The sequence below is a fragment of the Euleptes europaea genome, chromosome 18, assembly GCF_029931775.1.
Source record: "Euleptes europaea isolate rEulEur1 chromosome 18, rEulEur1.hap1, whole genome shotgun sequence".
Classification (NCBI taxonomy): Eukaryota; Metazoa; Chordata; class Lepidosauria; order Squamata; family Sphaerodactylidae; genus Euleptes; species Euleptes europaea.
The window spans coordinates 32,052,303-32,065,429 of NC_079329.1; the positions used below are offsets into that span (position 1 = coordinate 32,052,303).

General features: G+C 41.0%; 1 protein-coding gene across 1 annotated transcript; it reads left to right on the forward strand.

Annotated features, from left to right (window-relative positions):
* Positions 1-472: 472 nt before the first annotated feature.
* LOC130490843 (vomeronasal type-2 receptor 26-like) lies at positions 473-12,364 on the forward strand. The gene is made up of 6 exons (XM_056864649.1): positions 473-690; positions 2,095-2,272; positions 2,496-3,359; positions 5,421-5,648; positions 9,043-9,169; positions 11,457-12,364. Exons 1-6 carry the CDS (start codon positions 473-475, stop codon positions 12,362-12,364), a joined length of 2,523 nt encoding a protein of 840 aa, XP_056720627.1.
* The last annotated feature ends 763 nt before the right edge of the window (positions 12,365-13,127 follow it).

Below are 13,127 nucleotides of genomic sequence, written 5' to 3' on the forward strand. Positions count from 1 at the left end.
GGGTCCTCGTTGGGGAGAAAGATGGGCTATAAATGAAGTACAATAAATAAATACATACTTATAGGCCCAATATTTCAAGTGACTTTTTCTAAACATGGAACATTAAAAAAAATATGACACTGGCAATTTCACTGTGGAGGATAAGAAAAACTCAGGCTGCGATGTGAAAAACATTTTTTGTGCAAATAATGCCCAGCACCTCAGTTTCTCTGAATAGTCATTATCTCTCTAGCAATCATCAGATTCAGTGTGATTAGGTTTGCTTTTTCTCAAAATCCACAGGGATTTCCCAAGGCCACTACCAAAGTGACAAAGTAAGACTGGCAAATAGTATTAATATTCCTCTGTGCCACTTAGAAATGGGGCTAGAGAGAGACTGGGTATCATAAGCCTGATCACTGTGCAGTCCTGATTTAAGTCAGCCAAGACATTGGAACTGGTGAATTGGAACCAGTTCAGATTTGGAAGAAAGATGGTGGTATTTTCTGCCTTGGTACTGGTGTTTCTACCTCAGCTGGCCTGCAAGGTTCCTCCTGCCAAGTGTTCCATGGGTGACCCTATTCCTATTTTTCACAAGGCTTTTCAGTCAGGGGACCTCCTTTTTGCTGGCATTATTTCTCAGATTTACATCTTTTCTGACCTCATAACTTTTGAAAGACATCCCTCTCAGGAACTTATTGATGATATCATGTAAGAACTTGGGGTGTTAATCTTTTCATCTAGCTTTCTAGATGATACATGTCTATAATGCTTCTTTCTCTGCTTCACTTTGAAAACTGATCTGAGTATATTCCTTGTTTTCCTATAGCTATTCATCATTTGTATGGATCACTTATTGTATTGTATGCCAATAAAGGTCTTGAATTGAATTGAAAATTGAGATCTGAGTATGTAAAGTGCAGGTAAATGTCCAACAACCTACCCTTCCTTAGCATATCTGACTGACAGTGCAATCCTGAAAAGGGGGTGTGTGTGAAAGGGGTTAGGAGGCGGTGAGACCCCTGTGGTGGCGTGCCACTTACACCATCCAGATGGGCAAACATGCCGGCATCGGGGCACTTACATCACCACTGGGAGCTGCATGACTGTGCCCCACACAGGTGCCAGAGCATCCGCCACGGCCACATTTTAGTCACCTCCCAAAGCCCCTTTCAGCCCGGGAATGCCCCCTTTGCCTGGCCTTGAGTTATGCCACGAATAGTGGTGGTGCAGCTCCATTAAACCGAATGGAGTGGTTTCACAGGGTCTTCAGGAAAAGGGCAGTGGCGCAGCAGTGCTGTCCCCAGGTGCCATGTTACCACCCCACCCCCCACTCAGGTTTGCTCTGCCCAGATGCTATGACTCGTAATATATTTAACCCTGAAAATTGTTTTGGTCTCTAACATGCTTCTGAACTCGAATCTAGCTTTTCTACTGCAAACCAACATGTCTACCTTCCTGAAACCACAGCTTATCTTATTGTGCTTATGCTTCAAAGATCTTTCCCCTAATGACATAAATGTTCTGAGTTTTGAGTCATAAGTTCTGAATTTCAGCACACTTAACAATTTTCTTTTTAAAACAAGTTCCTTGAGCTGCATGAATATCAATTTTCAATGCCATGTAGAAGGAAGCTGCGAGTGAATGACTCCTGGACAACTGTTTTATATGTTAAAAAGCTCCTATTCATCATTTTTTCTAACAGATGAAAAGGGAAAATTCCACCTGAAAACCATAAAGCAATCTAAAGATTAAAGTTTAATTTGATGTAAATATGAATGTGTACAGCAGCTACCTAATTATTGTCACCGTTCAGGGCTGACATTCAGAGAAGTCAAAAGCGCATATTTCGGTCCCAATGTTTGTTCTCTCTTCAGTGGATTGGAACCAAACCTTCTCCATAGTGCAATATGATTATGAAAGATAAATTGAACTGAAATGTAGTTCATGTCCTCTTCAGAAGCAGGAGAAGTATGACCATGCATGTACATTTCATTTCAGGCTAATGACTCACCTATACCAGCACACCCTGGCTTTGGAATTTGCTGTAAAGGAGATCAATGACAACCCGCAGTTCTTGCCTAACATCACCCTGGGCTTCCACATTTATAATAACTATTTCAGCACAAGCAGGACCTATCAAGCTTCGGTGGCACTTCTCTCGACTAGGGGAAGGTTCATTCCTAACTACAAGTGTGATATCCAGAACAATCTGATAGCAGTCATAGGAGGACCTAGCTCTGATATAGATCTCCACATGACAAATGTTTTGAGCACCTACAAGGTTCCACAGGTAAGATGCATGCATGAAGCATGGGACATCAATAACGTATTCATGCCTCTCTTTCCTTTGAGGGTTTTGTATGTATGTTTGTTTGTGCCTGTGATAAATATTCCATTTGGTGGTAAATTTCCTAATTATAACTGAGGTTCTAAGTATTCTGATACATGCCTAATACAAACAACAGTTTCCCATTAAATATGAATACAGCATCTGTCCCCTTTTTAAAATTTAGCTGACATATGGATCTGCTTCGGTGCTGACTGAGAAAAACCAAGTTCCTTTCTTCCTTTGGATGTTCCCAAATGGGGCCCATCAATATAAGGGAATACTCCACTTACTCCTGTATTTCAGATGGATGTGGATTGGGGTGTTTTACTTGGATCTTGAAAGTTCAGATCAGTTCATACAGATTGGCCTTCCCTCTTTCTCCCAAAATGGTATCTGCTTTGATTTTATCCAGATGTTGCCAGCAATTACTTTTTCTTCTGAGATCAATGAAGCTGTGGAAAAGGGGATACAAATGTACAAGACTGCTATGCAAAGCTCTGCTACTGCATTGGTCATTCATGGTGAAATTCAGACAATAATCACCTTGAGGACGGTACACCAGTTTGCAAAATGTGAGGATGTGCCAATTAAAACAAAAGGCAAAGTCTGGATTATGACAGCCCAAATGGATTTCACATCACTTCCCTTCCAAAGAAACTGGGACACAGACGTCATCATTCATGGGGCCTTATCGTTTGCACTTCACTCAGAGGAGGTGTTTGGATTCTACAGATTTCTTCAGATGAGAAATCCTACTTTGGAGATAGCAGATGGTTTCATTAAGGCCTTCTGGCAAAAGGCATTTCAATGTTCATTCAACGATTCCACAGCAGTAAGCAAAGATGGGGAAATCTGCTCTGGAGAGGAGAAGTTGGAGACTCTTCCTGCAACTCTCTTTGAAATGAGGATGACGGGCCATAGCTACAGCATCTACAATGCTGTCTATTCGGTGGCTCATGCCTTGCATGACATGCACACGTCCCACTTCAGATATAGAGCAATGGCTGACGGAGGAAGAAGGCATCTTCCAAATGAGCAGTTGTGGCAGGTAATGTAGTCCAAGAAGAGCTCCCCGTAACTGTGGGACAACAACCTGCTATAGACCAAGCAGAATGTTTTCCCATTTCAAAGAATGGAGTTTTCATTATATCTCACAATGAAGTCCTCTAGCCCCATGCAAATCAATTCTGAAAGAACCTATCGTTCACATTTCATTCCTATAAAAAAACATGCATATACTGCAAATTGCATTAGAACAGAAAAATGGAAAGTACAAACCAATGAGATTTTCATCTGAAGGTCACTTAAATATGTGATTGTTTGACAGGAAATATGACAAGGACTAAGATAAAGATGATGACAGGAATACTGAAATTTTAACATGTCAGATGATGACAGTGACAAAGATATTAATAAAGGAACAAAATATACCTTTTGATTACTTAAAACTGCCAATGAACTTATCTGATACATGTAAATTAACTTCAATGGATGGAATTAAATATACCCAATCCATACTAATAATTCCACTTCCAGATGCCAGTGTGGTGTAGTGGTTAAGAGTGGTGGACTCTAATCTGGAGAACCGGGTTTGATTCCCCACTCCTACACATGAAGCCTGCTGGGTGACCTTGGGCTAGTCACAGTTCTCTCCGGACTGTTTCAGCCCCACCTACCTCACAAGGTTCCTGTTGTGGGGGAGGGGAAGGGTTTGTGATTGTAAGCTGCTTTGAGACTCCTTACAGTAGAGAAAAGCAGAGTATAAAAACCAACCCTCCTTCTTTCTGAAGAATCAAATTCTGCCAACATTGCTCATTTGCCAATCAATTCCTGCTTGTCCCTTTTACTCTTTCATGTGTGTAGAGGATGGTCATTCTACTGCCCACTCATCTGACATCCGGCCACCCTTCTTTGCCCCATTTCCATTCTCCATTCCTGGCAACAGGGCAGGAAGTTGTCCTTGAGCTTCTGCTTCCATGAGTTAAGTTCACGCTGAACAAGTAGGTGAGGAGGGCTGTGGTGGCAGCTTGGAGTGGGCCACACTTGCCAGAGCAAACAGAAATGGGATGTTATTGATACTGGCTGCCGATGTAGGAGAGTGAGTTTGGAGAGTTGCAGGGGCAAGGCTGAAGGAAGAGCTGCTGCCACCAGTCAGCTGGGTGAGCCAGGGTTTGGTACCCCCACACATGCACAAAAATGTTGATGAACGGACATGGCAAAGTAGCCGGGAGGTAGTCTTCAATCCCAATAACTGGTTCAGAAGAAGTGTAGTGCTGACCACTCAGAGGTGAAAATGGATCGACAGAGCTCATTAGAGGTTGGCAGAAGGCCCCTTTGCAGCTTGTGGATTTGTGTATGTGTTCGTTAAGTATTATCAAGTGCTGCTTCTGACTCATGGTGAATCAGTGTCCTCCAAAATGTCCTATCATTAACAGCCTTGATCAGGTCTTGCAAACTGAAGGCCGTGGCTTCCTTTACTGAGTCAATTCATCTCATGTTGGGTCTTCCTCTTTTTCTGCTACCTTCCACTTTTCCTAGCATTATTGTCTTTGCCAGTTGTCTTCTCATAATGTGACCAAAGTATGATAGCCTCAGCTTCTAGGGCAAGTTCAGGCTTGATTTGATCTAGAACCCCCTTATTTGTCTTTTTGGTGGTCCACAGTATCCATAGCACTCTCCTCCAATACCACATCTCAAAGGAATCTACTTCCTTTCTGTCAGCTTTCTTCACTATCCAACTTTCACACCCATACACACTAATAGGAAATATTGTGGTATGAATTAACTTGGTCTTGGTTGCCAGTGACACATCCTTACAATTAAGAATCTTTTCTAGCTCTTTCATGGCTGCCCTTCCCAATCTCAATCTCCTGATTTCTTGGTTGCAGTCTCCCCTTTGCAGGATTTACACAAATACAAAACCGAAAGATGACTCTGCTTCTTGCTGTCAACCTAAAAGTGCATTTTCCAGGCTACCTTACATGTTTTCATGGATCGTTTGTTAAAATACAAAACAAACATCAAACATTTTGGGATGAAATAGAAGCAGTGCATATTTGTCTCTTTCAGATAATCTCAAAAACTTTGTTTTCTTTTGTTTTTAACGTAGCTTCATAAATTTCTGAGAGCTGTCTCCTTTAACAACAGCGTTGAAGAACAGGTTTGCTTTGACCAAAATGGGGAATTAATAGGTGGATTTGATGTTCTAAACTGGGTTACATTCCCAAATCAGTCCTTCTTTAGAAGCAAAGTTGGAAGGATAGACCCAAAAATTCACTCCGAGAAGCTGTTCACCATTCATGAGGATGCCATTGTATGGCCCAGCATGTTCAACCAGGTAGAACATTTTTTGTGGTTTATAATTGATCTGAGTTCAGATGTTGTAATACCGCTGTGTTCTGTCACTTAGGTGAGGCCAGCGTGATGAAGCGGTTAAGAGAGGTGGACTCTAACCTAGAGAACCGGGTTCGATTCCCCACTCCTCCACACGAAGCCTGCTGGGTTACCTTGAGAGTTCTCTCCAAACTCTCTCAGACCTACCTACCTCACAACTTGTCTGTTGTGGGGAGGGGAAGGGAAGCTGCTTGACTGTAAGCTGCTTTGAGATTCCTTAAAGGTAGTGAAAATTGGGGTATGAAAACCAACTTTTCTTTTTTCCGTCCCCAGAATTTCACTTGCCAGAGTTATATTCTAAACCTATATAATCCTCTTCAGGCTCTCTCTCTCTCTCCCCCACCAAATCTCCAGGTATTTGCCCACCCGGAGCTAGCCATCCTAATTGGGGAGGGGGGAGGAAGGGAAAGGGAAGGGCAAAAACAACAAAAATGTATCATGGGGATGGGAATGGGGGAAGAGAGGGCAGGTAGGATGAAAACATTGCTGTCCTCAACCATAGACCTGGTGGAACATCTCAGTCATGCAGGCCTTGCAGAATTTAGCCAAGACCCACAGGACCCGGGTTTCACTTGATAGAGAGTTCCACCAGGCCGGAGCCAGAGCTGAGAAGGCTCTGGCTCTGTTTGAGGACAGCCATATGCTTTTTGGGCCAGGGAGCACCAGTCGGTTCTTACTAGCTGAGCATAGCACTCTTTATGTGTGTGTGTGTGTGTGTGTGTGTGTGTGTATGCATACACACAATATGGTGATCACTCAGATTTGCTAAAAATCATCACGGATACCCAATTTCACATAAACATGTTGGACAACTGAGAAGAATTAAAAAAATATGATGAATGAAAAAATATATATGCAGAATTGCATCAAAATTAACATTTTGGCACACCCTACTTGAATCTTTTGCAAAAAATAAAGTATTGGACTACGTCCTGACACAGTGGACATGCTTGCTTGAGACATTCTGCCTGTGGGAAATGGATTTCAGCAGTGGTGAAAGTTCCAACCCATCATTGCATAAGAAGTGCTCTCTAGAAATGAGAATGTTGTAGCCTTTGAACAACTGCTTATTTCTTTTTAAAAAACATTTTATTTTTCATTTACACACACACACACAAACAGAAATTACAAATAGAAAAATAGGCTTTTAATCTGGTTTACATTAACATCCAATCTTTTGCTTTACCACTGATTATTGGAGTGGCTCCATTAGTTTTCAGTTTTTAATGTTAGAGTCCTTAGACCAAACATAAAATGTTTGCAGGTATATTACCTTACCCAAACCAGCAGTATAATACAATAGCTTTTGGTTAAAACACTATGCAAAATATTACTTTCTTTAAAAATCTGGTCAGCAATATAAAATTAAACAATCAATCCAGTCTACAACTTTTCATTTCTATTTAGATTTCCTATAATTAAATATTATTACAATCACCTACAAAATACTATTACTATCACTTACAAACACTACAAAACCTGACCACTAACTTTGTTACCTGAGAAAATTCATCCTTAAGAAGGATGTTAACTAACAGATTCAGGATAATCAGTGCTCTTTCTTAAAAGAGGGCCAAGAATCTTCTCTCTGCCCTCCTTGTAGTAACCGCACCTAAGAAGGACATGTTCCAGTGTTTAGAGAAAAATAGAAAATAATACAGTTTCTGTTTTACCTGTTTTATCTGGCATACTAGCCACAAATAAAATCTATTTATTATTTTAGAAAATAATACAGGGTGGAACTACAAAATAATTCTGGGTGGAAATACAAAATTGTGATAAAATTACCTGTCCTACTTAGAGAGTATATTATGTCATATCTCTACCCTCTTAACATATGGTCCTCTTTGTTTTCTACTTGCTAGCTTATTCTCTATGTTGCTAATATTTTTAACATTATTATTAACATATTTTTAATTTAATATCTAATGTTTTCTTCCTTTACATACCCAAACTCAAGTTTGCTTATATAACATTTTAACAAACATATGAGTAATTAAGCTTCCAGTTGTCTTGAAATTCTTCATTTGGTCTTTTATTCAAATGGTTTTTCAGCCTTGCCGTCACTGCATATTCTGCTAGTTTACTCTTCCATTCCTCTACATCTGGACATTCCTCTGTCTTCCATTTTGTAGCCAGCACCACTCTTGGGGTGCTTTCACACATGCTGAATAAAGCACTTTCAATCCACTTTCAATCCACTTTGCAGATGGATTTTACTGTGTGTGAAACAGCAAAATCCACTTGCCAACGATCGTTAAAGTGCACTGAAAGTGGATTGAAAGTGCATTATTTGGCATGTGTGAAAGCGCCCTTGCAGCTGTAGTCATGTATCTCTCTCTGTGTGTGTGTTAAGTGCCATCAAGTCATTTCTGACTCATGGCGACCCTATGAATCAATGTCCTCCAAAGTGTCCTATCCTTAACAGCTTTGCTCAGATCTTGCAAATTGAGGGCAGTGGCTTCCTTTATAGAGTCAATCCATCTCTTGTTGGGTCTTCCTCTTTTCCTGCTGCCTTCAACTTTTCCTAGCATGATTGTCTTTTCCAGTGACTCTTGTCTTCTCATAATATGTCCAAACTACGGCAGCCTCAGTTTAGTCATTTTAGCTTCTAGGGTCAGTTCAGGCTTGATTTGATCTAAAACCCACTGATTTGTTTTTTTGGGGGTCCAGGGTATCCATAACACTCTCCTCCAACACTACATTTCAAAGGAATCTACTTTCTTCCTATCAGTACAGTACAGTAGCTGTACAACTACCTATTTCTTGACTGCTGCCGTGCCACCCCGAAAACCATCTCTTCCCAGTAGGATTGCCAGCTTCTAGACGGGGCTTGGAGATCCAGAATAACAATTGATCTAAAGACTACAGAGATACGTTCCTCTAGAGGAAATGGTTGCTTGGGAGGAAGACTCTATGTCATTATACCCCACTGAGGTCCCCCCTCAACAAACCTCTCCCTCCCTAGGTTCCACACCCAAATATGTATGAATTTCCCAATCTGAACTGGCAACCCTAATCCCCAAGCACTCCTTTTTCTGCTAGGAGGCAGAAAAGCTTTGAGGGACGGGAGGGGAGGACCAAAACCGGTATGAAGATTATGGTGAAGGCCTCCAGCAGCTACGTCCAGTATGTCAAGGCTTAGTCCAACACCATGTCCCTTGAAAGATATTCAAGTAGGGTTTGCCCCAAAGCTTCTGTCATTCTATGCAATTGTCAGTGGGAATTGTGTTTCTTGATCTTACTCATGATTTACAATGTAGTTTGTGTTCTGCACTCAGGCTGTGAAACATACATTTCTGAGTTTTAAAACACCCTCCTCTTTTGTTTGTGGACAGACACGACCTCTTTCTCAGTGCAATGACAACTGTCATTCCGGTTATAGTAGGAGAAAGAAGGAGGGGAAGCCATTTTGTTGCTATGATTGCCTTCCATGTCCAGAAGGGAAGATTTCAAATAAGAAGGGTAAGACGTGGGGTAAAGAACTTCTGAAAAACACTTGCTGTGATCCAGCTCATCGTAGTTGGACATCAGTAGGTATGGACACTAATTTCACAATTTTCTGAAGAGTCATTTATGTTGTGGCAGCTGATTTAGAATAGTTGGAACACTTGACAGTAAACTGGTAATGAATAAATCATTTCATTCCTGTTATGCACCAGATCATACTGAACATGTTGCACTATTATTTATTTTGCTCTGTCAGTGGTTATAATACAAATATATAAAAAACTAACGCTTCACAGGGGAATATTGTTTGTTTCTTCACCATAAGAAGAAATAGCTAGGAGAAGAAATCTAGGAAAAACAGGGGGTGCGAAATCTAGGAAAAACAGGGGGAAAATATCAGTTGGAGTATAGGTAGTGCCTGGAACTTAGGAAAGTTCCTGGATTCCATAGCCTCATTTCCTTGAAACTTCAGACCATTTCTCAGCTCACCACTCCTCATTCAAGCATTGACTTAATGCTAATGTGCATTTGGAGCATGTACAGAAGCTCAGTGAATAGCCACAAAGCTCTAGAAAATCTTCTCCTGATTACACACTTACAAGATATGTATTGATGCCTTCAAAATGAATTTGCCACTTCTCCAGAGATCTGCCTGTTAAGGATCACAATGAAAACAGTAAAACTACACAGCTGTTGGATCCGGGCAACACTATGGGAGGCAGGACTTCATATCATATCTGGGGGGCCTTGGAAATTTCTACAGTGAAAAATCTCTAATCCTCTATTGTTTGTCACTGTATTTAATGGTAAACTGGCTGCCCCTGTGTGAGAGATGAAAGCTACAAAACCAACTAACCCACAGACAAGGTTGGGTGTATCTTTCCACTCAGGAGACTCATGAAGAACATTAAAACCTATGGTTTCATAAAATAGTCAAAACAATGGCTGATTAGCTTTGCAAGCCTCTATTTGTAATCTCTAATGCCTGTGCTCTTGTGCATATTATCTCACTTGATGGCATCAGGCAGGTATTACAAAATATCCAGGATAAACAGATGCAGTCATAACTACCTTTCCTTTATCCCTTAGAAGCTCCTTGATCCATTGATTTCGAGCAATGTAAATCTAATGTTTGAGCGATATAAGGACTGAAATAAATCTTGCCACTGACAATGGGATCCCTGTCACTTAATAAAAAAGGCATTATGTCAGACACAAAGGCATTAGATTTATATGTTAAAAGGGGAGAGATAGAATGTGATTGAAGTTCCTTATAAAAGCAGCATTCCAAGAGGGCATGAGCTAATGAATCAATACAAGGACAGGTCCTGTCTGGGTATATTCAGAATCCTGCCCTGCATAACCATAGAGGGGATAGCATTCAGTCTGGATAAACAGAAGGCTCTAGAAAGATGAGTTGTCAAATAGTAAGTATAAGTGGACAAACCGTGAGGTGGTGGTATTCCAAAAAACTGAGATGAACAAGCGTGGCGAGCACAGAAAATAGTGCTGTTATAATCAGGATCTTTAATGCACTTTTTAATTTTGGTGAAAGCTTCAGTTTTCCCAAGATCTAATAACATATCCTGCGAGAAACCCAACAATGACAATTTCTCATCTAAGATTTTTTGCCATGATGATTTTAAAGGGTCATGCTTCAGAGAAGCTAGGAGCCCCTCAGTACTAAAGTGCACCTGAAGTTGTAACTTAAAGGAGGCCAACTATGCACTGGCTTTGAGCAACATTTGGCCAAACTCAGAGCGAAGGGTAATGCCAGCAACACATCGAGGAGCATTTAAGCGTTTTCATAAATACTGAAGCAATGGATGATCTATAGATTCATTGACAACAGTTATCCAAATGGCAACACCAAAAAGGACAATTGGAATGATTTTTCAGTTGAAAACCTGAATAGCCCCTGGGGTATATTTGCCACCTTTGGTATGGAAAAAACTGACAATAGCTCCAGCCCCAGGTTTAATTTTGGTGGACACTGCTTTTTGATGAGCATTCCAATTTAGGCTATGGGGAAAAAGAATGCCAAGATAAACAAACTCCTTGACTTGGTCAACCTCAAAGCCATCTAATACCCAGCAGTCAAAACTACCAGTCTGTGAATTCAAAAGAGAATATACCTTCCTTGTAGGTCTTGGCAGATGTAATTGAAAGACAAGATGACAAGCATATTTTTGAGATTTGGACACAGCAACTATAATTGAGGGGTTTGGATGATTAATGCTTACTGACTGTTATGGAACATGTGTAGAATTTCAAGGTATAGAAAACCATACTTCCTTTTCAGATATGGATGACTGTTTTCAATGTGCAGAAGATCATTTTCCAAACCCTGAGCAGAACTTGTGCCTTCCAAAAGATATAAGCTTCTTGTCTTATGAAGAACCTTTGGGAATCAGCCTGACCATTTTTGCCCTTGCCTTTTCTTTCATCACAACATTTGTGCTTGGGATCTTCATTAAGAACCAAGACACTCCCATTGTCAAAGCTAACAACCGAAACCTCACTTACACACTTCTCGTCTTCCTTCTGTTCTCCTTCCTATGTGTGTTTTTATTCATCGGACAACCTGAGAAGCTGACCTGTCTCCTTCGACAGATGACTTTTGGCATCATCTTCTCTGCAGCTCTTTCCTGTGTGTTGGCCAAAACCATCATCGTGATTATTGCTTTCATGGCCACCAAGCCTGGGTCTAGAAAATGGGTGGGGAATCAACTGGCCATCTTCATTGTTCTTTTTAGCTTTGTTATTCAAGCCATCCTATGCACCATCTGGCTGGCAAAATATCCACCATTCCCAGATGTTGACATGCACTCAATGACTGAAGCAATTGTCCTGCAATGTAATGAAGGGTCTGTCACCATGTTTTATTGTGTCTTGGGCTTCCTGGGCTCCCTGGCCATTGTCAGCTTCACTGTGGCTTTCCTGGCCAGGAAGTTACCTGACACTTTTAATGAAGCCAAATTCATTACTTTCAGCATGCTGGTCTTTTGCAGTGTTTGGGTGTCCTTTGTTCCAACCTATTTGAGCACCAAGGGAAAATACACGGTGGCTGTGGAGATTTTCTCTATTTTGACCTCCAGTGCAGGGTTACTAGGCTTTATCTTTTCCCCCAAATGTTACATCATTTTGCTGAGACCAGACTTGAACAGCAGGAGACAGTTGCTATGGGGAAAACATTCAACTACAACTTAAAGACTAATGTGCACCAACTGAAAGACAATATAATGGTTTTGCTGTGAAAGAGTCACATTGTCATACACTCAAGTGGCACAGCGAAGAAGAAACCAAAGGACATGTAGAGGTCTCTGAGGAAGGTGTCTGGCATTTGGATTAGCACAAACTGGTTGTCGCTGATAGATCATAATAGGTAGCCATGTTAGTATGTCTGTAGCAGTAGAAAAGAGTAAGAGTCCAGTTGCACCTTCAAGACTAACAAAATTTCTGGCGAGGTAAGAGCTTTCATGAGTCACAGCTCACTTCTTCAGATACAGCTAGAATATGAGTACATCTATCCTTAGGAAGAGAAGAATGAATCCAGACACCCAACGGCAATAGCATGTAAATTTCAATTGCAGGTAAATGACATTAGTAGTCATGATTGGATTAGGTGTGATATGCAGAGGAGTAGTCGGTGTGGAGAAATCAGCATCGTTAATGAGACAAGAATCCTAGGTCTCTATTCAGGCCCTGAGAATGCATTGTCTTGAGCTTCATTATTAGTTGTAATTCAGCCGTCTCTCTTTTAATCTCCCTTAATCTCTCTTTTAATCTCCCTTTGAAATCCCTTTGTAAGAGAACTGCTGCTCTTAAATCAGCAACTGAATGTCCTGGAAGGTTAAAATGTTCCCCAACTGGTTTCTGAATGTTGTGGTTTCTGATGTCAGACTTGCGTCTATTCAGTCTTTGTCGCAGGGACTGGCCTGTTTGTCCAATGTAGAGGGTGGAAGGGCATTGC